This window comes from Ammodytes marinus (assembly GCF_949987685.1).
Source record: "Ammodytes marinus genome assembly, chromosome: 17".
Lineage (NCBI taxonomy): Eukaryota > Metazoa > Chordata > Actinopteri > Uranoscopiformes > Ammodytidae > Ammodytes > Ammodytes marinus.
This window is the reverse complement of record NC_137221.1, coordinates 26,381,683-26,409,505: the sequence shown is the minus strand read 5'-3', so window position 1 is coordinate 26,409,505 and position 27,823 is coordinate 26,381,683. Positions and strand designations below refer to the sequence as shown.

General features: G+C 42.2%; 1 protein-coding gene across 1 annotated transcript; it reads right to left on the bottom strand.

The window, feature by feature from the left end:
- Nucleotides 1-45: 45 nt before the first annotated feature.
- pdik1l (PDLIM1 interacting kinase 1 like) lies at nt 46-27,464 on the bottom strand. The gene is made up of 3 exons (XM_080045702.1): nt 27,336-27,464; nt 22,002-22,297; nt 46-6,077 (listed from the first exon to the last, which is right to left on the bottom strand). The coding sequence occupies exons 2-3, from the start codon at nt 22,284-22,286 to the stop codon at nt 5,337-5,339; spliced, it is 1,026 nt and encodes a 341-aa protein (XP_079901828.1). The 5' UTR covers nt 22,287-22,297; nt 27,336-27,464; the 3' UTR covers nt 46-5,336.
- Between the last annotated feature and the right edge of the window lie 359 nt (nt 27,465-27,823).

The following is a 27,823-nucleotide window of genomic DNA, read 5'->3' as shown; positions in this document are numbered from 1 at the left end:
TCTTTTTAATTAAAAATCAATCAATTCAACAGTGATTGACAGGTGTTCACGCCCACTTTTTGATAAACTTCATTTAATCTCTTCAAAATATCTTACAATGACATGAGAGCAAAAAAACCTTTTCATACAAAAGTGTGAGAGCACAAGTTATCCTGACTGTGTGAGTCGGTGGTCTCCATCGGACATAGGACCATTTGTATGTTAGTGCAGCACTGATCCAAAGACTCATTGTGTATCATAGTCACTGCATTGGTCTAGGCTATCTCCTGGAGTCTCTGACATAGCTAGGCAGTACATTGCTACATAGTACGGTGGTTTTGGATCAGTTCTAGCGGTTCTAGCAGAGTGTTGAGGTTTTGATCGATGTCCCAGAGTTCCAAAGTATAGACGGTTCCATTTCCCAATAGGCCCGGTACAGAAGAGAACCATTGGAGTCGTACCAGCTTAGCTCACACATCACACACAATAGGCCAATGAAAAACAACACTTATCACCAGCACACACACAGCATTGACCTGTTATCATTTCACAACTTCTCCGTGATAGAATCAAGGCGAGACATGGCAGGCAAAAACCTAGTTTTCTTGTTAGCTCTGGTAAATTTTCAGATTATTGTACTCCGTTCAGGTGTTTATTTGACTAAACCTAGTCTAATTGCTTCTGAATATTTCTCTTACACAACCATCTTAAACGGCCATTCAATATTAGTTTTTGTTCAATACTCTGAACCAAAAATCCCAACTTCTAAAGCACTAACCTCCACTTTGTTCATATGCAAATTGTCTGATGTATGATTAATTTTGTTTTTAGAAAAAAATGTCAAAGCATGTTTAAGACCTGTACATAGTATTTTTTGATTTTATGAAAATGAAAAAGGCCGTTACCGTACCTGATTATGTACACAATCTGTTCAGTGAGAACAAATCAGCATATTTATTCAAACATTTCTGAAACCTTGTAATATAAAATAATATTAGTTTTGAAAGTAAGAATCAACTGGTAAGGGTTTCATGATGACATGTGTAGAAGTTGGTTGAAATGTTTACCCTATTCACCTGCAGTGTCTCGTCTTGAACTGAAGTAGAAATGTAATCCATCACAGCAATTTACATATCAAAGGGGGGGGGGGGGGGGGGTAATGCTCATGAAAACAGAGCACACCTAGGCAAAATGTATATCCACTTTGTTCATCCTCATTGATCCTGTACAGTATTTACACATGTGCAAATTAATTCAATATAACAACTCAAAAGGGGAGAGTTAAACTGCATTCCAAATCGCATACTTTTTACTTTTACTATACTACATACTAAATCATGCTGGTTTCCATACTTTGCAATCCAATTGGATGTATCGGGGCATCCTGGTAATTTTGGCATACTTCATTTGAGATTCGTGTATTGGGACGTCCTTATTCTTTTTCTGGCATACTAAATAGTATGTAAGTATGGGCATTGGAACGCAGGGTAAATCTCTTCATGCCCTAGACCCATGTAGCATTTGTTTGGCACGTGTCTCAAAGCACACAGGAAGCAAGAGTGGCTTCCTCCTCAGAAGGTTTGAAGAGGGGAAATGAGTCTACCCACAGTGCTCTGGGCTCGGTAGAGATGGCTGACCTACTTTTTCACTCCAAACTTTGATGCACGTGAACAGAAAGAAAGCCACAAATACCACATTCTAGAAGTTAAGCAACATTGTCCAAAGCAGTGCGTGGTGTCCTACAGTACAGACACACACGTTTTAACACTGATTTGTGGTCTTACTCTTCATACCCAAAGCTTCACTTAAGAGTTGGTGAAATGTGTGTGTGTGTGGGGGGGAGAGGTGGGGCATTTTCAAGCACAACTTCTGCCAATTCTGTGTTTGAGAGCAATATCACTGAGGCCACACTAGTGTCAACCAGGGAGAGGTTATTTCAAAGCTATAGTGCGTAACTTCTGTCGCCCCCATGAGTTACAGTAGTTATGAATTATTACAACAATGATGTCGGGCCATCTACATGAGGTAAGCCTTCAGTGATCGTACATGGATTTAATAGCAATAGGTCAACAACTGAAACATTTCTTGGGAATTTTTTGAGTTCCTGCACCAGTGTCGGAGGAGGGTGTCACCATACTGACAAATACAGAGAGTTTTGTGGAGCTGATTAATCAACTTTGTCAACTCGCGTGACATTGGCTTGACTATTTTTCCGACATTAATTATTTTTAAAGAAAAAGCTATGCACTATAGCTTTAAAGTCTAACAGATATGGGCAACGAGTCAAAAAGGAAATTTTGATTTTTCTACTAGAGTCAGGGAGCAATGAAAAGGTTAAGGTTCCTGTAAAAGTGCACAAATGATGTATGACCTGAAAAGGCAAAATGTGGTCCCGAGCAACATCCTCTGCCAAGTGCAGAGACAACTTAATAGGCTTAGCATTAGCATTAGCCCGTCGGAAGTATGAAGAGAGAAAGGGATTAGTGGGAAATCCAAAGCCAAAGGAAATGAGCAGCAGTGACACAGTGAGAGGGGATCAAGTTTAACAACAGTATTATGTATCAAAAATAAAAGTCAAAATTGGAGAGCCAAGATCCTCTGGCTTACTAAGGATTGTTTGTGTGTGTGTGTGTGTGTGTGTGTGTGTGTGTGTGTGTGTGTGTGTGTGTGTGTGTGTGTGTGTGTGTGTGTGTGTGTGTGTGTGTGTGTGTGTGTGTGTGTGTGTGTGTGTGTGTGTGTGTGTGTGTGTGTGTGTGTGTGTGTGTGTGTGTGTGTGTGTGTGTGTGTGTGTGCTGGTGTCTTCTCACGTCTTCCCTGAAGGTGAGAGCCACTGCAGGCATTTAAGTAGACTGGTTGGCTGACATTGTGTTCCCCTGGTAAACAACATACAGACACAGTTATCGCACTGAATCCAGCCTCGGTAGAATGCAGCAGCTAGTTAGGAGGAATAAATGAAAAAAAAGTGCTTTCACTCTTGTCTGGGTGTAAATATTCATGTGCTCTTGTTCTGCAGGCTAGCTCACCCTTCAGATTAGAAGTGTGTTTGGGGCAACATAGGGATTTTTTTTAGTTTTGCCGCGTGTGGACCAGTGGTTTTCCGAAGCCTTTCTCACTTTGTTATTGTGTGTTGGGTTGCTTGTTCAAGGGTGATTCTACTTTATCGTAGTCATTTTACCTTCATAGTCTAGGACATTCTTTCTATTGGCTTCGGTCACATTGTACTCACCAAAGATATATTACTGTGATGTGGGAACACACACACAAATCAGTTATACCTTCATACCCTTTATCCAATTCAGACACGTTATCTTAACCTCCCAAACAACACTTACAATTGTTTCAAATATTCAACGTCATTTAAATTGAAGCCATTTTACATTAACTTATGTTTGTATCCGATTACTTGATCAATTCTACTCTGTTATGGTTCAAGGGCATTTTAGCTATCTGAATGTCATTTAACAACATTTGATTTTTTTTTAAATGATTCCATCTTTGTATGGTTTGGGCTCTCTATCAGCTTGTTGTGGGACTATTATACTCTGAACTTCCTTCTTCTTTTCACTTTGCATTGTTTCCTTTAACTCGATGTCATTGCAAATGAAATGACTCGCGTCCCAATGAGCTCTCCAGTATAAAAAAGGTTATATAAGAGTAAGGTTGTAACTAACTACCGATGAAAATGAGCTTATAGCTAACTCTGGTAATGCTAATTAGCTGTGCATTGTCCCTGCTAAATAAACAAATAAAATAAATAAGCTGATAATATTTCAAGCAAATAGACGCCTTGTCAGATAGTGTCAAGCGATTCCTAAAAGGCATTCATATCAATACTAAACCAAAATAAACAGTATCTTTATACTTTATTTGGCCTCAAAGTAACTCTTCACGCTAACTTTTCACAGCATACAGCCTACGTGTGTGTGTGCAATTTGACTTGTGTGCGTTTCAAATCACATACCTTTTCTTTTTACTACATACTAAAGTACAGAAGACTTTTAGGGCCACAGGAGAGAAAGGAAGTTTTTTTTCATTATGTCAAGAATAAAGACAAATACTCCAAAATGCTATTAGAGTTAGTGGAGCATTCATGTATTTTCAGCACACTACAATTGGCTTGCATGTATTGGGACATCCTAAATCTTTTTCTGGCATACTAAAAAGTAGGTAGTATGGGTATTGGAACTCAGGGTATGTATTTATCAAGAAGGAGAAAAAGAACAAGGGCACTTTCTCTCTAATAGGCCAAACAGCAGGTGCCCAAGTCTGAAGTCTGTGTCTGCACATGCCTGATACCATCCATGCTACAATAGAAAGCTTGACAGCAACTACGGTGGCCAGGGTTCAGCATTAACTTGGTGAGTACGATGGTAATATTGAAGCCATTTGTTTGGAAACCCTTTAAACATGCAAAGTGGTTGTGGCTCCATGTAAAATAAAAGTGTCCAGTCTTGATGGTTATACATTCTTCTGCACTAGGTCAAGGGCGTGTCTGGGACATATCATTCACTTATCTTGGTCTGTCATGAGCAGAAAGAGGGGAAAACACCAACCACAAACACCTGCTGGCCAGACACTCACTGATAACATGTCCCCTACCAACCCACCCCCACACACAAGAAAAAAATATATATATCTTCAAGCACCAACGTTTGGTATTCTTCCCCTACAAGACTAGTGAGCAGATGTGACCTGGACAGAGTGTTTGTCTACAGATTCCACTATGCTCTATGTCTTCATTACCTGAGCACTCAAACCTTGATGGAAGTATATGAATGCTGCTGGTGGTGGTCATGTACCAGTCAAAGTCCGTTAGTATGTCAAGTTCTGTCAAAACATTCCACACATTGAGGTGATTGGGTTTTAATATTGGCCCTTTGGATTAAAATGCACGCTGTAATAATCACAGGATAATGTCTCATATTACATTGAGGAACAATTAGCACCGGGGTCCACGGTGGTGGTTGTAGACAAACTGTGCCACTGTGACTTTGACTCTTCTTGGCTCATTTTGCTCATCCAAATCACACTCAGGTGATTGTGTAAAGGAGGAAGTGGAAGCTGTGATGTGATAGGCCTGAGACTAGGCTGCAGTTTGGAGCAGCAGCAGCGGTGGTGGTGAGTGTTACACCTCTCCCAATTCAATATAAAGACACAGCAAGCAAGTACGTGCTTGGAGACAGTGGATGGAGTTTAAGCCACAATACAAACAATGAATATTCTTATTATTGTTCCCTAGTTTAAAAAACAATAACCCCTCGTTGTGTGACCATCTAGATAAAACAGTAGCCAACGAGATGTGTGTACATGTGCTGGCTGGGCTTGAGTCTGTGGTTAGCCGTTTTGGGCTGGTCTAATCACGTGTCCCAGTCCAGCTCTCTGCAGGCGATGCGGACCAGCCTGAGCTCCAGTTCAAAGGCGTCGGGCCGTTCCTGAGGGTTGGCCGACAGCATGTCCCTGATCAGCTGCTTCATGTGGCTGTTCATGCTCTTCTTGCGTGCGGGGATGAGCAGCTCCATCTTTGGGTTCTCCAGCAGGGCCTCCCCCAGAGGGATGATCTCCGAGCCCTGCAGCACGTAGCTGCCCAGCAGCTCCTTCTGGGTCTCCACGTCCACAAAGGTGATGCGCTCCACCATGGCCCAGATGATCACGCCCAGGGCAAAGATGTCTGCCTTGGCCGTGTAGTGGCCCTCCCACACCTCGGGGGCCATGTAGAAGTCTGTACCGCAGGCCGTGGACAGGAAGCACTTGTTGACGCTGGCCGGCTCCTCTGAGTTGAGCCCCGAGGTGGAGCACACCTTGCTCAGGCCAAAGTCGGCCACTTTGAGGGTGGGCTCCGAGAGGCCGGCGGGCGTGAAGGCCTGGGAGATGAGGATGTTGTCTGGCTTGAGGTCTCGGTGGATGATCTGGTTACGGTGCAGGAAGGCCAGGGCGCTGCCCAGCTGCAGCATGAAGCTGGTGTTGGTCTTGCGGCTGGGCTTGCGTGACAGCAGGTAGGCGTTCATGTCGCCGCCGTCGCAGAAGTCCGTGACGAACCACAGGTAGTAGGCACAGCACGGGTCGAAGGTGATCTCACCTTTCAGAGACGTCTCCACCAGCTACAGTAAGAAACACAGAGAAACACTGAGTCAACATGAGACCAATGATGATGATAGAGAGGGTGTGAGCATCTGCTAGCTGCAAAAGTTAGCATGTGACAGTTTCTCAAATACTACTGCTGGACCGAAATAAAGGAAAAAGGGTTGTTTGCTGTAGATTTTAATCAAACCAAGTAAACTGCAACTAAGGTCAGAAAACTGAGCAAAAGAATTGAAATGAAAATATATTACATACATATTATGCTCATTTTCAGGTTAAAAATAGTAATTTGGGTTTCTACTAGAAAGTGTTTATGGTGTAGTGTCCAAAAAGCCCTTTATATTTCACAGTACCATTGCTGAATCTCCTCTTTTCAGCCTGTGTCTGAAATGCTCCACTTTAGAGCATATGTCTCTATAAGCCCCACCTTCCAAAAAGCCCAGTCTGCTCTGATTGGCCCTGAATCTAACAGCCAGGTAGATTCAGGGGGATCTGGGGGTGTGGTTTTGTATAAATAGGTGACTCACTTCAAAATAATATTGGTTGTAAGATACAAGACAGCTGAACTGGAATTACTCTGAATGCAGCAAAGCGTTCCATAGATTTTACACATCAATTCATGTTTGGATTTATTTTGAATGTTAAAGCTGGGGTGGAGGATTTGGGGAGAAAATGGCAGTTCTGATAGAGATTTGAATCCAAATACCTCAACCGCTCCACTTGTTCTCTTTGGTCCCTCCCCTATGGTCCTTCCCTGACACGCTCTACACCAACAAAGTCGTGCCAAAGTGAATGGACAGTCCCAAAAGCCAATAAGAACAGAGAATCGGAGCCTCACTCTGATTGGTCAACGTGGACAGCTCATGTTAATTTTGACCAATCAGAAATCACATACCCCAGCTTTAATGGTTAAAAAGAATCGATGACAGAACTAAACAATGACAGACCAAGGAACAGTTACATCAGGCTCCTGCAATCATCGGTCACCATGCCACTCCCTTGTGGCTAAAGCAGACATGAATTGCTGATCTTCAGACAGCAGCACAGTGATGTACACTTAAAAATAAGTGATCAGTGTAAATGAAATTTGACTATTTTCAAGTTTCACCAGCCAAAACTGCAGCATCAAACTGATGTAATCACTGATGTCTGGTGTACATTCCATTGTTATTGATAGAGTGGTTCACAGCTCCACAGCATTAAGAGGAGTACATGTCACTCATGTTAACTAGACCAGCAAGGTTGCTCTGTCTTTGTATTCACAAACATGCTGCTTCCCATAATGCATTGTGGGCTATTTCTTCAGTCAAAGCAGCGCTAGAGGCCTCATCAGTTATGCCTGCTGCAGGAAGTCATTACTTTATCTCCTGTTTTGAAAGCAGACCACACACACACACACACACACACACACACACACACACACACACACACACACACACACACACACACACACACACACACACACACACACACACACACACACACACACACACACACACACACACACACACACACACACACACACATTTCATCCATCTAACATTCAGTTAAGATTAAATGGGATGGATTTGATGGATGGTGTTTTGTATTAAAAACACAAAAAAGACAAAGAGACCACAAAGTAAACAATAAATAGCAGGATTTTGTCAAGAATGTTTTTAGCGTGCTTGCTGTTAAATTGTTTCATTTGGAGCGTTATTTAAATTAGTCAAACATTTTTTTTTTTGTCAAATTCAGTGAACATCTCCTCACGATCCACTACCTGTCTGTAGTGTGTGCCCAAAAACAAAACCTGGTGTACACAGCCTAAGCTCTGTCAAAGGGTATATTAAACAAAGGGGACCCAGCATAGCTACGGAAATGTCCATTTACATAGCCTAGGCTGTGTATTAACACTGGATTTTCTTTTCAGCGCACACACAGTACGAACAGGTAAGCGGATCCTGAGGAGATATTCACTGATTTTGACAAAGTGATTATGACGACAAGCATTTACCAAAATCATTTAATCTGTCAGTTCTCAGCTATTGAACAATTGTCTCATATAGTGAACCCATTCAAACCAGCCCCTGTACCCTTTTCCTCACTGTGGATTCCATGCTCGCACAGCGAGTAGCCGCCCTCCCTCTCTAGATCAACCCCACTGTGTTAACGCTGTAGAGCGAGACATGAAGCTATTTGAAAGTATTGGTGTTTAACCACTGGAAGCAGTAATAATGGCAGTTAAACAGAAAGAGATAAATGGTGGGGCGCCCTTAGCTCAGTTGGTAGGGCGTCCCCCCCATGGGCCTCGGCCAGCAGCGGACCCGGGTTCGATTCCAGCCCGCGGTCGTTCTCTGCATGTCTCTCCCCTCTCTGCCCCATTTCAACTCTGTCTCTACTGTACACTATCAATAAAGCATAAAAAACTTATTTGGCGCTTTTTAGACGATTTTCTCAGCCCCAAAGCGCTTTACATTTCTTACTACATTCACCCATTCACACACACACTCAAACACAGATGGCAGTAGCTGCCATGCAAGGCGCGCTCTGAACCATCGGGAGCAATTTGGAGTTCAGTGTCTTGCCCAGGGACACTTTGGCATGTGGAGGGGAGACGGGGGATTGAACCTCCGACCCTGCACTCCAGAGGACGACCTCCCTAAACGCTTCGCCACTGCTGCCCCGAGATAAATGCATGTGAAATGTCAGTTGAAGACGAAACATTTAATAGTTGAAGCATCAGTGGGTATAAGAAACCCATGAGAAAGCTTTAATCATCTGAACATCTGACGAGTAATCACCTATTCGAACCATTTCAATCTGCCTTCAGGGCACGTCACTCTACCGAAACCGCACTCACTAAAGTGGTAAACGATGATGTCTGTTGATGATGGACTCCAACACGGCCTCTGTTCTGCTACTGTTGGACCTCAGTACAGCGTTTGACACAATCGACCACGTCATACTCCTGGATCGGCTGAAAAACCCGTTTGGCGTTACAGGAATAGCCCATGCCTGGTTGAAATCATACCTATCCGGCAGAACTGAGTGTGTCTCTTACAACAACATAACATCCATTTTCACCGAAGTGAAATATGGAGTACCTCAAGGTTCTGTTCTCGGACCACTGCTGTTCAAGGTTCAAGGTTCAAGGTTTTTATTAAATGTCCCACGAGGGCAAATTTGTGTACAGCAGGAGAAGTTTAACGAACACGACAAATAAGACATCAGGACACAATAACACAACAATATATACACAAGTATATACACAAGCCTGAGGAGACACAAAGTGCATTAAAATAAAATAAAGTGCCAGGAAATAAAAATTAAAATAAGTAAAAATAAAAGTCATCAACAACCCAAGATATAAAAAAAATAAAAGTCATCAGCGACACGAAAATAAAATCAGCATCAGCAGCATTTACCTGCTGCTGGCCGCATTGATTGCCCGGATGGATGATGGAATAAAAGAGAATTTGTATCTGTTATTGGTGATCTTGGGTACACACAGACGAAGGCCAGATGGCAACGACATGAATTCTGAGTTGAGTTGATGGGTATTATCATGACGGATGTAAAAAGCTTTCCTGAGCAGCTGTCTATTGTAAAACGGATCAAGGCTCTCTAACTGGATACCAGTGATCTTTGTACTTATCACCCATAGGTCAAATTATTCGTAGCTTCGGGGTCAACTTTCATTGCTAAGCAGACGACACTCAGCTCTATGTCTCGATCAAAGTCAATGATAGTACCCAAATCACAAATTTAGAGGCTTGCTTATCTGCTGTTAAAAGCTGGATGTCGCAAAACTTTCTTCTCCTGAATTCAGAAAAAACTGAATTACTATTAATCGGTCCTGTGCACATTAGAAATCAGTTTGAGCAATTTACTATTAATTCCGACAACTGCGTTATCTCGCAAAACTTAACAGTAAGAAACCTTGGTGTTAAGTTCGATTCCAACCTGTTGGATACTGTCTGGATTGCCCAGGTCAACTACTCGAGGCCTTCAAAAAGGCCCAAAATGCTGCAGCGAGGCTTTTGACTAGAACTAGAAAATTTGATCACATCACCCCCACTTTAGCCTTGCTGAATTGGCAGATCAGACTTTAAGGTGCTGCTTTTGACATATAAGGCATTAAATGGGCTTGCACCTACATATCTGTCTGACCTGGTTACACTGTATGCACCGTCACGGGCATTACGGTCTACGAATAAAGAGCTCCTGTCTGTCCCCAGAGTCAATAAGACTGCCGGCAGAAGGGCCTTCTCCCATCGAGCTCCTTCATTGTGGAACACACTCCCGATACAGATCAGAAAATCTGAGTCTATTGAGGTGTTCAAATCGAGACTGAAGACTTATCTCTTTGAGTTAACTTTTAATTAGAAACCCGTGTTTTGTCTACTGGTGCGGGGTCGGGTCAAGTGCTCCTGTCTGGGGTCGGTTTCCCTGGCCGCTGGCTGTGTTTGGTTAGTGGGGTGGGGCCGGGGGCGGGGCATGTGGGTGGCGGTGTGCCTGCCACTGTCCCTCGTGTGCTCGGGGCTGGGGATGGCCGGGGGCATGGCGTCGTCGGGAAGTGGTCGCAGGCGTCTGCTGCAGCGGCGTGCTATTGCTCTCTGGATCGTCAGGTGGGGGGGCATCGGGTGCGTCTTGTGTCATTGGTGCACTGATGGGTGGTGTTTTTAACAGTTTTTAAGCGTTTAGACATGGGTTGCTTTGATCGTTCGGTTAAAGCAACCTTTGCAACTTTTTAACAGTTTTTAATATTTTTATTCACCTTTGCTTCATCGGCCGGGCACATCCGGACCAGCGGGTCGGTCGGCCGCTGTGTTTCGCTTAATGTTCTTTTGTTTACTAATTGGTTTTGTCTGTCCCCCTCCAGCTTTCTCTGGTTGAGACAAGACGGCGAGGATCTGGTCCCCCCTCAGCATCTGAAGTCCTCATAAATCCACACTATTTTTATTTATATATGATGTTATACTGTTTGACTTTGTTCTATTGTATGCAATGTGAAGCCCACTGAGGCAATCACATGATTCTGGGCTATACAAATAAAATTGATTTGATTTGATTTGATTTGATTTAAATATCAGTAGAAGAAGAACTGATAATTGAAGAGTAAAAGTTTATGGAAACGTCAGTTGACATTTGAACCCCACATTAAGGCTTTTGATGTAAGCTGCTGTAAAGGAAAACACAATTGCTCTGAAAATGTGTAGTAAGCAATTCCTAGTGGAAACCTTGCTGTAAACAAATAGCTGCAAGCGGCCCGACATGCCTCTAGCCAAAGAACCCCCCCAGAAAAAGAATAGACGCAAATTATCCCACAGTTGGTGCGGTCAGATAATTCCACCCCCATTATTATTTGTTCTCCTGTAAAGCACGTACTGGAACATTACAGAGCAAATCAAAAGAAGAAAAAAAAGAGCTGGAATAAAAAGGGATTCTGGGAAAGTGTCCAATGCTAGCGCAGCAGAAAGCTGAATGAACAGTCTGACAATGGCCCCACCGCGTGCCACTGAGAGAGAGGCTAGAACCAGGCTGGGGCACAGAGCCGGCACACTGCATGGGGGCACCGCCGCATGACTGGCTGCAGACAGCTCCATGCGCAACACACACACACACACACACACACACACACACGACTGTGGGGGCAACACAGATCCCTACAGACACATTCCAGCTCTTCTGCTTAATGCGCAGCAGCACACACTAGGGCTGGGCGATTAATTGAATTTCGATTTCATGAAAACAAGATAATCGTAATAAAACGGTTATTGTGCGGCACGCCGGGTCATGTGTAGTAAATGCAGCGCACCCTTCTGTCTCCACCTGCGCTCCGCCCCGCCCCCGCCTGAACACTGTCGCTTTCAGCGATTCCAGTGCAATTGTTTATTCAGCATAAAGTTAAAACGCTCGTCCAGGATGTTACACCGAAACACAAAAGCCTTTGAAGCAGCGTTTCACTCGGTGAAACATGGTGTGAGTGAGACACTGTGATGGCGGTGGGTAACGGTGTCATTCACTGTGAGAACTTGCCGGTGTGAGCCGCCGCGCAGAAAAGCTCTGTGGCTTTACGGGTAAAATCATAGTCGGGGACTCCTGCACGTTAACGTTGTTGAGGGGAAAGGCTTCCGCTTTCTGATTGCATTTCTCGAGCCTGAATATATTGTGCCATGTCGGCAAACTATATGCGCGACAAGAGCAAATATACAGTGAGACGCACCCCCTCCGTTAGTCTCAGTCTACAGACGAAAAGTTACAACCAGCACCTAAGCATGGACTTCGTTTAAATAAAGCGTCTAATTTTTATGATCAGCGCTCTGATGCAAATTCTGAACATTACGGTGTCAGCTGTGGTGCAGTTTTTTTTACAGCAACTCAACGTGCACTGCAAAAAAAAAGGAAGCAATAAGTCGATATTTTTGTAGATTCATAGCCTACCTCCTCTTATAAGTCGAAGTACAAATCAATGAATGGTTCACAATCACATCCCTAGTAAAATATTAATTTTACTCTTAGATTCGAAGGCTTTACTGATTATTTATTTTGTGTGGCTTTTTAGTTGTAGGCTATGTTTGAGGAGCACAATTGGGAGTTTTGTTTATGTAATGTTGAAAGAATTGGCTGAATTTTCATTTTGGTGAATCCCTAAAATGAATAATCGTCTTTAATAACCGTGATTACAATATCAATCAAAATAATCGTGATTATAATTTTTGCCATAATCGAGCAGCCCTAGCACACACAAAGAAATACCAAGCAGACTTCAGATGCCAGGGGTCTCCATGAATGTAATCTTTAAAACACTAATACCTATAATATATAGCTTAACCCATTAAGGCCTGATGCAACGTGCCTGTTTCTACCTTTAAAGCCTGATGAGATGTCTCATCAATCAGATGTTTTAAGACACATGACCGATGAAAGACAACGTGATCTACTAAAATATAAGTAAAGAAAAAAATAAGAAAAATGAACTGCAAATGAATTTGACTGAGGACCATAGGTGCTCAGGTTTTAGAGGGCGTTTCTCAATGGGTTAAAGCAGGGCCAACCCCAGTGTCAATGGAGCCGTTTGTACCGGGCCTTAAAATATTTGAAGTAGCAGGTAACACGTCAATAATACAGAGATGAGATGAGCCAGGGTTTTTCCTGCATAGAGAAAATTTTGGCGCCCGCCAAAGCGGATTTATCCAGCGCCAAAGGAAAATCAGGAGCGCCAAAATGATAAAGATTGAGAATAAATATAGCTATTTAAAACCTCTCCAAATTCAGCCCAATTTAAGTCATCCTTCTTGAGGGGTTGGACAATAACTTGAATTTCATTTTCGATTACTATTACGGCTTCCCTCAATCATGAAAACAAAATAATCGTTATTAAACTATCATTGTTCCGCACGCCGGGGCATGCAGGCTTGTAAATGCAGCGAACCCTTTCAGCCGAGCGGTGCGCTTGCTCGGCCCCTCCCTTACCTGATAATTTTGCTATCGGCTGGTCCAGAGAGTAGGAGGGAAATGTTGCGCATTGCCGGGGTGAAAAACTTCTAGATGACGAGAATAAAGGTAAAACTAATTGTGTTGTCTGAAAACACTTCAGACTCACAACAAACTAAAATAATGTGCAAGATTTGTCACGCGCGGACACGCGAGTAACGTTACATACGCGACCGCGAGACAGAGACAGAGAGAGAGAAAAAGGTATACGACCTGATCTGCACCTCTAAACATCCCGACCAATTTCTTTATTCACTTTAAGTCGAGTCATAGTGGTCTATGACCAAGCAATCACTGAATAAAAAAAACACAGGAAGTTTAAAGCTCCTTGACTCCTGCCACCACAACTGTCAACACTACAATGCAACTGCCTATCCACCCTGCTCCTTGACATAAATAAATCATGCCCTTACATTTAATGCTATCAAAAGACGTGCCCTATCAACACCATTTACAACTGGTTATTTTTATTTTTACATATTTTTTTATTCAATTATTAAAAATATGTTTCACTTATTTAGCCTATTTCTATTCTCCCTGTTTTCAGTTCAATTAGGCCTTTGTTTAAAGACCAAAGTCATGGTGTTATTAGAAAAAAACCTTGTTAAAAGTAAAATAAATGCATAATGATTAACTGTCTTTTATAATTGTGATAACACAATGTGATTACTCAAAATAATCATGATTATGATTGTTTCTTTCTTCTTGCAATTGCCATGGTTTAGATCAATTAGAAACAATTAGGGCCAGTTTCACAGACATGGATTAATCTTAGTCCTGGACTAAATGGAATTTTGAATGGAGATTGTCTATTGAAGGTACAATTTAGTCCAGAACTACGCTTAATCCATGTCTGTGAAACCGGCCCATAGGTAGGCCTAGTCATTATTAGTATTTTGACTTCATATCAACAGGTTGTTTATTGTGATTTCATAAGCGTCAGTGAGCTCCATGGTTACGTAGTGATTGACAGGCTGACTGAAATGCTCTTGAGCTGGACAGAAACTCCCCTCTCCTTAACCCCACACCCTCTTAAAATACACAAACGTTTTGCCTTTACTGTTGCACATAGTCGCGACTCCAAAAAAAGTTGGTCGCGTACTGACCCCCCAAAGGCCCATTCTGAGCCAGGAAAAACCCTGTGAGCAGGACCCAACAAACCCCCACGGCCCGTTTCATTGTGGACTGTCCAGGTAAAAGGAAGAGCGATGTCCAATCCGACATTTTACTACCGGCAGTGCGACGCAACATTCAGCATCAGTAATGTTCACCAACCAAAAATCATTTGTCCGATAATAGCAAAGAAAAAAAAAAACACGTTTGGTATTTGGGAGAATAAATTAAAGAAACACATTTTTCCCAACATTATTGTTGACACAATCAAATAGGCAAACAGCGTTGTATGATGATGAGTCAGAGGGGCCAAATACAAATATTTGCTTTAACTTCTACATTTATCTGCAGTTATAATGGCCCTCATTTATCAACCGTGCGTAGACCAGAAAAGTGGGTGTACGCACATTTCCACGCAAACCTCGGCATTCATCAATATGGACGTGAGCGTAGGATACGCTCAAATCCAACGCCAGCTCTCAGCTCGTGTACGCAAGTTTTTAAACAGCATGGACTCGTAGTGCAGGCTGTGCCGGGTAGCCGACAATTATTAGAAGATAATACAAATGCAGTGTTTGCTCAGACCGAAATAAAGATATTAATCACTTAAAAATGTGTAGGAGCGCTGATTCAATAGTGCGCACACCGGCCACTTAGGAGCGCTGCATGGGACTGCGTAAGGGCTGGGGGGACACTGAGGCACGGGGGCTGCATTAATTCAAAATGTTAGCCTAAGTATTAAATATGTAAGCTATGCAAGTAGTACGCTGCTCTTTATGAGAAAAAAAAATACACGGCACAACATTCAGCTTAAAGAGGACCTATTATACTACTTTTCTGGTCTTAATTTCTTGTTTTACACTGCTATAGAGCAACCTGACACGAATCACATCACAAAAAACTATGTAGATTTTCGGGAAGCTCTTTCTCTTATTTTGGCGATCCAGCATGCCCTGTAAACACTTTGCTTTTGACATTTACGCACCCTCCCCTCCCTTCCTGAAAACCCAACTTCGTTGTGATTGGTTACCTTCCTTCCGGAACACTTTCAGTGGAGGGAGGTGCGAGCATGGACCTATAACGACGCGAGTAGGAAAGTGGCAGCATTACCATACATGGAAACATCCGCGTGGTGACGACACCAAGTTACATGCGACGTCACAAAGTCACAAAGCGTCAAGCCGCTTTGAACACGTGACTTCTCGACTGGCTAGAATAGTGTCTAGTGTTCTGCACAGACACCCCAGACGGTAAACAGGGAATACGTCGAAATGCATGTACGTCATTATTTTATAATCTAGTATGGTTAAACATGACTATAAATCATCATAACAACGTTTATAGGTCATAAAAGTCAAAAAGTATCATAGGTCCGCTTTAACATTTTATTTATTTGACGCACTTTTGAGATTTTAGTTCCTATTTTAATGTGTCATTGATCGCTAAAGCGAGTGATTTATTTCCACCGTTAACCGGCACGTTTCGGCTTGATTATCCGATCTGCTGGTGGAGCAGGACGGTGGGCGCTCTCACAGCTGATCGTTGCCGGGTCGGCTTGTGCAGCTGACGGCCGGGCTGACCACTCGTGCCAAGCGCATGCTGTCATACAGTAAAACGCAAAATGTGTTATTTTTAGTTTTTAAAACCCGTTTGAGTAGTGCTATCTAAAAGGGCCAATACATTCTAATCATTCAAATCGCTGCAGACGTGTATTTCTTTTATGGGGACCATTATCGGACAGTTGGTGCGTCTTTTTCTCCTCTACCACTTATATTATGCCTGCACCTCCAGTTGGTTGCATTTCAGAGCTGCAACACGCTTTTTTTAGTGGCGATTTTTGAGTCAGACCACTTTTTCTTCATCTATGTAAAGAAATGGGGACATATTATTGTATATGCTGTTTTATAGCATTTGAGCGATACTGATGTAGCTAAACCTCAAATGCAAAATCCTCAGCTGGAGATCGTTTGTTGTCAACACCAACGCTGTTGACCGCAGCAGTTATTTCCTTCCTAACTGCTGCCTTCTGTCGTTCTTTGATGGCGCTTGTAATGCTCCGAAATTAAACTATTTTTTTTCTGTTATTCTGTAAATTTCTACTTCAGGGAAGTTCCTCTTCTTTGCCGTAATGCGCATATCCATGTCGTAAAACCTCTGGACGAGGCCTCTAAACTGAGAAAATATAGGGGCGTCATATTCAAATAACGATTGTTTTCAGCCGCCGCATTTCTCAATAATGGCCTGGCGTACGCCGAGATTGGCGAGGTACGACTGTTTGAGAAATCCCACGCGATAGCTGGCGTATTTGCGCCAGAATCTGCACCAGTTTCCACGCAAGTTTGATAAATGAGGGCCATTGTGCTTTGTTTGTATGGCTGCTGGAAAGTTTTAAAAGTCTTCAATGTATATACTTTTTTTTTGGGCAATTGTATTTAATTCAATGGTGGAAAAATTGGCAAAATAAATGAACTGCAATAGAACATGTTTGTTATTCGACCAAGTGCCGAGAATCTTTATTTGAGTGCATCCCTTCTTTGCAGAACTGGACAAACCACTGACCCTTATGCTTAACCTATTTGTTCTACTAGTTACTTTGGCCAGAAGCAATGAGAGAAATATGTCAACAGATGTCGGTAGTGGATGGAAAAATAAACATCCCTCTTATAATCTAGACATGGTCACGCAATTTCATGGTACACATTGTATCAAAACAGGAGTCCAATTGATCTGATCTGCAATTTTCTATTTTGTTGAATGCTTGAAAATTTGAATATTTATTAATTTAATTTACAAAAAATATGCTATATCGTCAAATGCATCGTTATCGGGATAAGAAATTTCTATATCGGGATATGAGATTTTGGTCATATCGCCCAGCCCTACGTGCATGTGTAGCATTCCCCTCCTCTGATCAGACCATCAGCTGCTCTGTGTATATGTGGCCCAATCCGAAATGACTCCCTAGGCACTCCCACTCCGTGAGCGAGTGTCACTCGCTGTGGAGTCACCCTCGCGGCTGTGGAGTGCCACTCGATCATTAAGGGCGAGGGTATAACAGCGGTGCGGCTTTGGCAAGGCCTCGCCTTTGTCAGACGGAAACAGGAAGTTTGTTCAGTCTTTATTTCTCACCATAAAATAAAATTCCACCACATTTATATTTCAAAGAGCAATATTTAAATTCGATAACAATAAGAACCTTGTATTTTTCAGGCCCGTTTTGCTCGTCACTTTACCTTCAAGTTATTTTATCTAAACCTGTACACAGAACATTTCAGAAAGGATTTTGATGATAATCTTATACAAAGCATTGACCTGAAACATTCTTTACATTCATATAGCCTATAATAATATAGGCTACGCATGAGAGAGTAAAATGTAGTATTGAATAAAAACAAACTCACTCCCATGCTTCTTTGGCTGCATAATTTATTTTTTGTTAAAAAAAATTTAACTCCATATTCTAAATTTTACCAGCTCAGTCTGTAGTGGAGAAAACGGGTGGGTGCTTGATCCGCTGTTTGATTATCCTTTTAGTTTACTACATGCACAGCATACAAAACCAGGGAAAAGAACAATAGTCTGCTAAAGCATGTATTTCACTCGTCATGATAAATTAATCTGCCATTACGACCCGCGAATCGCGGCAGTTAATTAGCGTGCATAAATTATAATGCACTGCAAGGGTGGTCATAAATAAGAAAAGTCATGCGCTCCAGCTGACTGACGTCACCGCCAGTAACACAAATCTTACTAACAATTTAAGGAAATAATAATCACTGTCCCTTATTAACTTGTGGGCATTCCACCGACCAGAGCTGTCAAGAGAGCAACGTCATGACGTCACTTTAAACGTCTGTGTACGTCGCCCGACGTTGCTGCTCTCCTGGCTAACGCTAAAGCTAGCACTAGCTTTAAGCACAGCAACAGCGGCGGATACGTCTTATTTTTACCTGGTTGCCTCTCGCTTTGCATTGTTAACCAAACACGACCCATACAGTGTATTTTCGCCGGCCGATTTGATCGCTACGTTCGGTAATTATGTTATGTTTACGTCTCATTTTTAAATATGGCGGGCATGAGGTTTCAGTTTGTCTGGTTGGTCAGGATAATCCCTCCCCGGCCCCTGATATGCGGTTCACAGTTCTCAAAACTATTTTCATGTTTTAAATTGAGAAAAACATATACAAAAACTATCAATAACCTGCCCCTATTCTTTTTTATTTTTGAACGTCAACATAATAGTTCTCTATATAAATATTAGGGCTGTCAAATTAACGCGTTAATTTCGATTAATTAATCACAGAAAAATTTACGTGATTAAAAAAATGAACACAGATTAATCGCACTTCTATAGTGCCCTTTGACCCGGTGCAAAAGGGGTGAGACGATAGCGCAGCTGCACCATGTAGTTTGCGGACATGGCCCGCACGGGATTAAAGGGTAAAGAAAGAAGCATAGAGAGGGCTCTATGGACGTTTTATGGGAAGCTTCAGGCAAATAAGCATGAAGGTAGGAAGTTACACTCAACAAAAATATAAACGCAACACTTCTGTTTTTGCTCCCATTTTTCATGAGATGGACTTAAAGATCTAAAATTCATTCCAGATACACAATTGTACCATTTCTCTCAAACATTGTTCACAAATCTGTCTAAATGTGTGATAGTGAGCACTTCTGCTTTGCTGAGATAATCCATCCCACCTCACAGGTGTGCCACATCAAGATGCTGATCTGACATCATGTTTAGTGCACAGGTGTGCCTTAGACTGTCCACAATAAAAGGCCACCCTGAAATGTGCAGTTTTGTCTCACAGCAAAATGCCACAAGCATTGAGGGAGCGTGCAATTGGCATGCTGACAGCAGGAATGTCAACCAGATCTGTTGCTCGTGCATTGAATGTTAATTTCTCCACCATAAGCCGTCTCCAGCAACTTCGCACAGCCATTGAAGAGGAGTGGACCAACATTCCACAGGCCACAATTGACAATCTGATAAACTCTATGCGAAGAAGATGTGTTGCACTGCATGAGGCAAATGGTGGTCACACCAGATACTGACTGGTTCTGAGTCCCCAGACCCCCAATAAAGCAAAAAAATGCACATTTCAGAGTGGCCTTTTATTGTGGACAGTCTAAGTGCACTTATCATGATGTCAGATCAGCATCTTGATGTGGCACACCTGTGAGGTGGGATGGATTATCTCAGCAAAGCAGAAGTGCTCACTATCACACATTTAGACAGATTTGTGAACAATGTTTGAGAGAAATGGTACAATTGTGTATCTGGAATGAATTTTAGATCTTTAAGTCCATCTCAGTGTTTCCCACAGAATTTTTTGAAAGTGTGGGGGGGGGGGGGGGGGGGACCCCGACCCCTGTTGTACCTTTTTAAATGTTAAATGCATCAATCTGGTGTACTTTGAGGAACACTATTCCTATATGAATGGTGATTAAGATGGAGTTTAACACACTTATCAATGGTTAATGAATAAATAATTTTCTATGATACACATTTGAGCCATCAAAAAAATTAAGCAAAGGTGGTGGTTACCTGTGGTTCAAAAGAGTGAACACAAGCGCCCTTTTGTTTTATTAGATTGTTGAATTACTAGTACTCAAATAACTGTGACTACAATCACGAAGGATAGCTCACAATATTCTTTCCAGCAGAGGGTGCTCTGCTGGAAAGGCAGCAGGCGCGCAAATTACCCACTCCCGACTCGGGGAGGTAGTGACGAAAAATAACAATACAGGACTCTTTCGAGGCCCTGTAATTGGAATGAGTACACTTTAAATCCTTTAACGAGGATCCATTGGAGGGCAAGTCTGGTGCCAGCAGCTGCGGTAATTCCAGCTCCAATAGCGTATCTTAAAGTTGCTGCAATTAAAAAGCTCGTAGTTGGATCTCGGGATCGAGCTGACGGTCCGCCGCGAGGCGAGCTACCGTCTGTCCCAGCCCCTGCCTCTCGGCGCCCCCTCGATGCTCTTAACTGAGTGTCCCGCGGGGTCCGAAGCGTTTACTTTGAAAAAATTAGAGTGTTCAAAGGCAATACAGTCACAGCGCGTGTTGACACCGCAGGGGGAGGGGCTGATTGACTCGGGGAGATTGAAGCCTCGATCCCTCAAGCGGCGCTTTGATAATACGTCCATGATTGAAGGAAATATTGTTTCTTGAGATCACAGCGCGAATCACACGTTAAAGATTTTTATGCGGAAATGCTATTGTTTCCAAGTGAAACTCGCGCATTGCAAATGAAATGTATACATGTATATTTTTTAAATAGTAAAATATACATATATCTAAAAAATAAAATAAAATTAAAGTGTGGCGGGGCAAAATTAAAGTGTGGCGGCCCGCCACGGAATGATACATTAGTGGGAAACACTGCATCTCATGAAATATGGGAGCAAAAACAAAAGTGTTGCGTTTATATTTTTGTTGAGTGTATCTTGTGTTATTCTCCGCAGTGTCAAACTGAGACAAAGAGACAAACTGTTGGCTATACAGCCATTTATAAACAGGCATAAAAGTGTCATATAAGTATGCGATTAATTCAGATTAATTGATCACAGAGCCTGTAATTAATTAGATACATTTTTTTAATCGCTTGACAGCCCTAATACATATATTTTTAAAAAACATAATAGTTCTCTACCATAGACGACAAATCTCTACACTATGTTCCGAGATGTTGTCGTCGCCTCAGTAAAGCATCTCCCCTTCAGTCTCCCTTCACCTCCAGTCAATCATTGCATGTGAGCTGTTGTTTACTATCACGGCTTGGACGGCAAATGCACAGCACTGTCGTCATCCGGTTACGTCCGCCCCAGAGCACCATACATAGGGCTCTGGCGCGCTCATATCAGATTGAACCAATTGAAACGTAGCTCAGAAGTTTGACATATTTAATGAGCTTCAATGGAGCGTGCCCAGACCAACATGCTGAGCAAATTTAAATTGTCCAGCGGCAGGTCTGGATTTCCAGGCTACCAAATTGATGCATTTTACTTTAAAAAAGGTAAAAGAAATTGTATTCCAGGGGGGCATGCCCCATAATTTCCACGTTATCTGACGCAGTGTCTCCAATTTATTCCAGAAAATTGAATTTAACAGCTCAATTTTCCTCTCAAAAGTGCACCAGATTGATGCATTCAAGTTTAAAAAGGTACCACATTTTTTCCCGGGGAAGCGTGCCCCCGGAACCCTCTAGAAGATCCGCAGTCCCCCCCACAGTTTCAAAACCTTCTGTGGGAAACACTGTATGTTGTGTACAATTCAACGTGAGACAAAATCAAACATTCCTCAAGTCCTTCTAATAATCCATAATGCTGTGTGGCTTGGTGGTTCTTACCTCCAGGTAGAGTGGGGAGCTGGAGCCGTGGTTCATCCTCTGGGCCAGCTGGTCTCTCTGCAGGATGCACTCCTCCAGGTGGATGACGTTGGGGTGCTGGCTCTGGATGCTGCTCAGGGCCCAGAACTCTCTGAGGGCCAGCTCCACGTTCTCTGGAGAGTGGCAGCGGATCTTCTTGACGGCCACGCGGGCCCCCGTCCTCTTGACCACGGCCTCATACACCACGCCGTAGCTGCCACGCCCCACCTCCTGGATCAGGTCGTACTTCGGCTGGCTGCTTACCATCCTAGTCCTTGCTATGGACACACAACAACACCGATTCCATGTTTGCATTGCACTACACTTGTTCATGTTTACTTAAATGAAGCATACTGCCGTTTAAGCCAGCACAAGAGCTATAGTATGGGCTAAGCAGTCTGAGTTAGCCTGATCAAATATTTATCATGCAAAGTCACTGTCTTTGTAGGCCCTGTTTGTGTTTCCTCGTCAAGTCATGGTGGAGGGATACGTTCTTCTAGCTGACTGTAGGTTTGACGCCTGGACAACACACTGGGAATAAACCTTAAAGTGAGAACCATGACAAAGTTTAAAGTAACTCACAATGCCAAAGCTTAATATTAGCTTCCGTCAAACTGTCAATTGACTTTGGATTTGTCCCTCAATTTCTTACAGTGCGAGGAATGATGACAAAATGCCCAAATTAGGGCTGTCAGGGTTAACTCGTTAAATTAACTATGAAAGTCTAAATCCCAATGAATGGTTTGACAGCCCTAGCCCAATGGCCTTTTGACAATTGACCTAAGACAGACTGGTGAAAATTAAATCTTATCCTGTAGGATACAACAAAGGATAGGATAGATTTAAGATAGGCGAGCAGCATCATATCTTTTCAAGTGGGATATATATTTGCCCTTATTTTGTCATTCCCCCAGGACTAGAAACCCAAATAATGATATACTGGACTTTACCCTTAAAAGGCAACTTTACATTCCATTTGCTTCCTCTTGTGTGGTAAACATCTTTCGCCTTCAACCAAATCAATAACGTCTCTCTACCTTAGCCAACCCTGTTCATTTAAAATCATTCCATAGCTTTTCTGGCCTGTTATCAAATCAAACTCCTCAAAAAAACACAAATAATCTCAATGTAGCAAACAGCCATTGTGCCACTTGATTGGCATGCTGGGGGCAAGTAGGTGTGACAGATGATTGACAGGTGTTCTTGGTCCCTGAAGCATGAACTCATTTTCCCCCAAGCATGAACTCATTTTCCCCCAAACAAACAACAACATCCCTCCCTGTTCTCTTATGATTTCATATGACGGCAGAAGCATAGAAGAACCACAGCTATAGCTTAACTAAAACCACTTAATAAGGGACGCTAGCTACGTAGCACTCGTGCACACACATTAGCACCTTTACGGTACTGCATGTCTTTTGTCAAGAGACCACTGTCACAAAACTCATGAAAACTCACATTATACCCACAAACCAAATGATCAGTTTAATTGACACCAACTTTCTTGGTTACAGAGTTATGTTGATATTAGGGATGGGCATAATTAATCGATGCTTGATAATTGCTCGTTAAGAAATGTGTCGATCAATTTATATTGTTATCGATCAAAAGGACGTTGTATTGCATACTGTGAGTCTTGAAGCATTTAATTGAATATCACTATGTGGAAGAAATAACAAATCTAACCACCAGGGCGCGATGTTTTATTATTTCTAATGACAAAAACGGAACAGCCAAATGAGCGGCAGTTGACTTGTGACGCAGCTCATTTGGAAACTTGCCAGCAAATCAAGATTAGCCTAAACATGAAGCGGTCCAAGCGAAGTGTTGCGTGGAACCACTTCGATTTAAAAAACGGAGACGTGCACTGTACACACTGTGATGCCGTGTACAAGTATAATTCCACGACGACTAATATGATGTATCACTTGAACAATGCACATCCGACCTTGTTGGCCGGCAGTTCATCCTCCTCTCAACCTAGTCAAAGTTGGCGCGACAATACCTCTGCATCCCCGCAACTTCGGTCCCGTCAGAGCGGGTGTTTTCTGCTGCTGGACTGACAGTTACAAGGCTGCGTTCGCGTCTGACCCCCGAGCATGTTAACATGCTTATATTCCTAAACAAAAATCTGTAGGCTGGAGGTACTGTATGCTATGGACAGTGGGGACAGTCACCACCGTATGTAAGTCGCTCTTTTTTTTTTCTTAATGTGTTGTCTCTCGCTCCGCTTTTCTTTCGGCTTGGTGCCTCTTAGAGTCGTTACATTTTGTCAAAACTGTGACATTTTAGCAACAAGTTCAGCCTTATATATGTTCACTAAGGTATTGCTTATATATAGGCTAGTTCATGCAATTGTTTCTAAATGTGTGGCTCATCTTTTTGTTGAGAGCCTTTCCGAGCGCCGGCTGCAGCCTATAGGCATAGCTATATGTCGGCCTTTTTTTTCCCTTTTTTTTCAAAACAGTTATACAGTTTAATGCCCACTTGTACTGCCTTGTTTGATTATTGTTGGCCGATAGTAGGCTACTTATAGTAATTAGAATACAGATTTAGTCTTGTTGAAGCATTTCCAAACCTTTAAGAGCGCCTGTAGGCGCATTGTTCGGCCTTTGCGAGCGCCGCATAGGCCTATACCCTATAATGCCTGTATTTATTATTTTAAAACTGTTAAACAGTTGTAGGTAGGTCTTCAAGTTAACTGTCTTGTATTATTGTTGGCCTATACATTATTGTTGGAATAAAGATTTCATTGATATAAACATGCTGCATTTTGTATTTTCTACCAACGGGAATTTTAATATAGCCTATAGAAAAAGTTAATGATTAATCGATAATTGCTCGATAATTCTAGCGATGATCGATCAAGGAAATTTCTTAAAATGCCCATCCCTAGTTGATATGTTGTTTTTTTCCAGGAATTTTCAAAGTTGGAAACCATCATGGGAATTAACAGGAATTTATGGAAATTAACGAGAATAAACAGGAATTTACTCAATGTAAGGTTGGCCCTTAAAAGGCCCTGGCAACCCACATTAATCATAACTATGTTATGTCAGACCTGGCGAACGTTTTGGACAGTAAAAAAACTACGTTTTATAATATTTATGAACATTTGATTTCAATCTGATTTTTGGGGTGAATGGGTGGGGTCGGGGATGAGTAATATTTCACTAAACATTCATAGTTTTGTTGTTCAGTGAAATAATAGATTTTTCAATAAAATGATCAAAACTTGATAAAGTTCTACTGACAAATAAATCTGTTAAAATGTAATGTTTTTTAATTGTATGATTGTACATGGATGTCTGCCATGTCTCCCTATGGCAAAACATAATGTTAATATGTTAAGATTTATGTTTGGATAGGATACAGATCATTTAAATTACCCCCATTTCTAGGTAATTCCCATAACTCCCAATTTTGAATATTCCCAAAATTCCAGAGTTTAACTTCCTTAACACACCTAGCAACCTATTGATGACTGTGTATCCCACGCATCTGCACGTCACACTAACATGCTTCCCAGGAACTGCTACACCACTGAAAGAATTCACTGCAAAGTGGCTCACTTCCAAAGAAGAGGCCTAGTCATAGCATCAACCTCACTCGTCCTCATTATGTGCTTATATCATAATCCTGATATTCCTGCTAGACCACAACATATTGCCAAGGCTACAAGTTCTCATTATATTTATGATCAGCCTGTATTCTATTCAAGGCTTGCCACAATCAGTGTTTGGACTTGAGTTTGTCTGATTGTTGTGTAACAGAGGCTCATTAAAAATCGGTGGAGTCAGTGATTCTGGAGAATGTTCTAAAAACCACCCTTTGGTCAGAATCGGTGAATATCTCCTAAAAATCAAGTCTTGCTTATACACAGCCTAGGCTCTGTAAACCCGTATGTAAACAAAAGGGGTTAGCTGAGGTTACATAAAAAGGGACCTTGACCTCAAAGTGAGGCTGTGCTGGCAAGTAATCTATTCTTCTGATGAAAACCACAGGTCAAAGCATGTTTTTGACTTTAAGTGTTGAAATAAACGCAAACACCATACAGAAAGTTGTGGGAGACAGTTTAACACCAACAATGTTTGTTAGCGAAAGAGTTTAATTGTTATGTTACACTGAGCTCAATTGATACCCCCTGAAATATTGACATTGCTATGACAGGTCTCCCTGCTCCTCTAGGATTGGTCAGCTGTCAAACAGCTGGGACAGTGACATGTTTAAAAGCAGGCTGCCATTAGGTAAAATGTGTCAAGAAATCCCCTGTATGTCGAATTTATGTCTTAGGTTGCATTATATGAATAATTGCAATTTGAACACTACTGCATCCACATATATTTTAATTAAATGTTGAAACAAATAGGCTTTTGCCTTCAAGTACAAGTGAGTGTTGCCCACTTCCTCTCACAAATATGGTTTGGGATTATGGTCAATAACAATATTATAGGCAATATTATATAATCCTTTATCAAAATAACTTTAAACTCCCATTTAATAATTTTGACCTCGTGTTTATTAAAAACAATCAAACATATCTTAAGATACTATAAGCACAGCACAACTTAGGCTATTTACAAGGCTTACGTTAAACATCAGATCAGGTTAGCACCACATGAAAGACTCTAATAACCAGTCCACCATACTGGACTGACAAATCATTGACTGTTCAAACTCACCAGAACACCTGCCTGTCCATAACTATTCACTAGTCTAATAATAACACTTCATTTTTTTGTCAATCTACTTGACGCAGGCAGATTAGGAAATGATTAACACCGACAACAACTAAATCGGAAGCGAAAGGACTTATTTTGGACTGAAAGAAATGATAGCCAGCATGCTAACGGGCCAATTAAAAAACACCTCGCCTATCAGCTATGTGGCCTGGCCACCGTCAGCTAACGATGTTGTTGGTTAGCTAACGTTGGCTAATCACGTTAACACACCAGCTAACAAAGAGTCCACCTCTTGCCAGCACAGTCGGCATGTATGTCTGTATCGAGCTAATAGAAATCGAACGTGAAACAGGTCAAACCGCTTAAACTGTAGAAACGTTGGAGCACAGGGCAGGGAGGCGTACAAGGTAAGCACTGGGTATTATTGACAGTTTATTGTCCCGTGTGTGTGTGTGTGTGTGTGTGTATGTGCGCGTGTCATCCAGAAAGCACACGCACGCACAGTCAGTCACACTCACACTCACACACACACACCTGCGATCCAAGCAGACAAGTAGCAACAGAGGACAAGACAATAGTCTGGATAAAGAGGCTCCAGCTGTCATGCTCTAAGTTGTCATTTTGTCCCTCTCACCTTTCAGTCGTTTCTCTGGGGTTCATTTGTTGTCTTCCTCACTCTCCCTGGCAGCCATTACAGCCGCACACGTTCTGCTCACAGTCAGACCGACGGAGGAGGGTTTGTCAAACACTGGACGTGAGAGCGTGCAGGCAGCTGCTGTGCAGCGCGAGCGCAGCGCTGATGCCCGAATGACACCCACTTCCGGTTCTAAATATCAAAATAAACGTGTGTACGTAAAGAACAATTGAACAGGCTGTAAACTGGTAGAGGCCATGACTATAAAAGAGGTACAGACAAAGTAACCACACACATAAGAGTATTATTATTTTCAGAATAAGCCGACATTCTGTGTCTAGAAATATGGACATATGGCCTATCAGAATAGCCTAAATAATGTCACATTCCACATCAGAAACGTTCCCTTTTTTAATACCACAGACCAATATTAATAGGCTAACGTGCTCAAAAGAGGCCGGTGACCATGACAACTGTGATTATACTAC

Bases quoted from the DNA above. Each gene is read 5' to 3' on its own strand.
- pdik1l (XM_080045702.1), bottom strand. From the start codon at position 22,286: ATGGTAAGCAGCCAGCCGAAGTACGACCTGATCCAGGAGGTGGGGCGT. The intron at 6,078-22,001 runs GTAAGAACCACC...TTCTTACTGTAG, and splicing joins GCTCCCCACTCTACCTGGAG to CTGGTGGAGACGTCTCTGAA.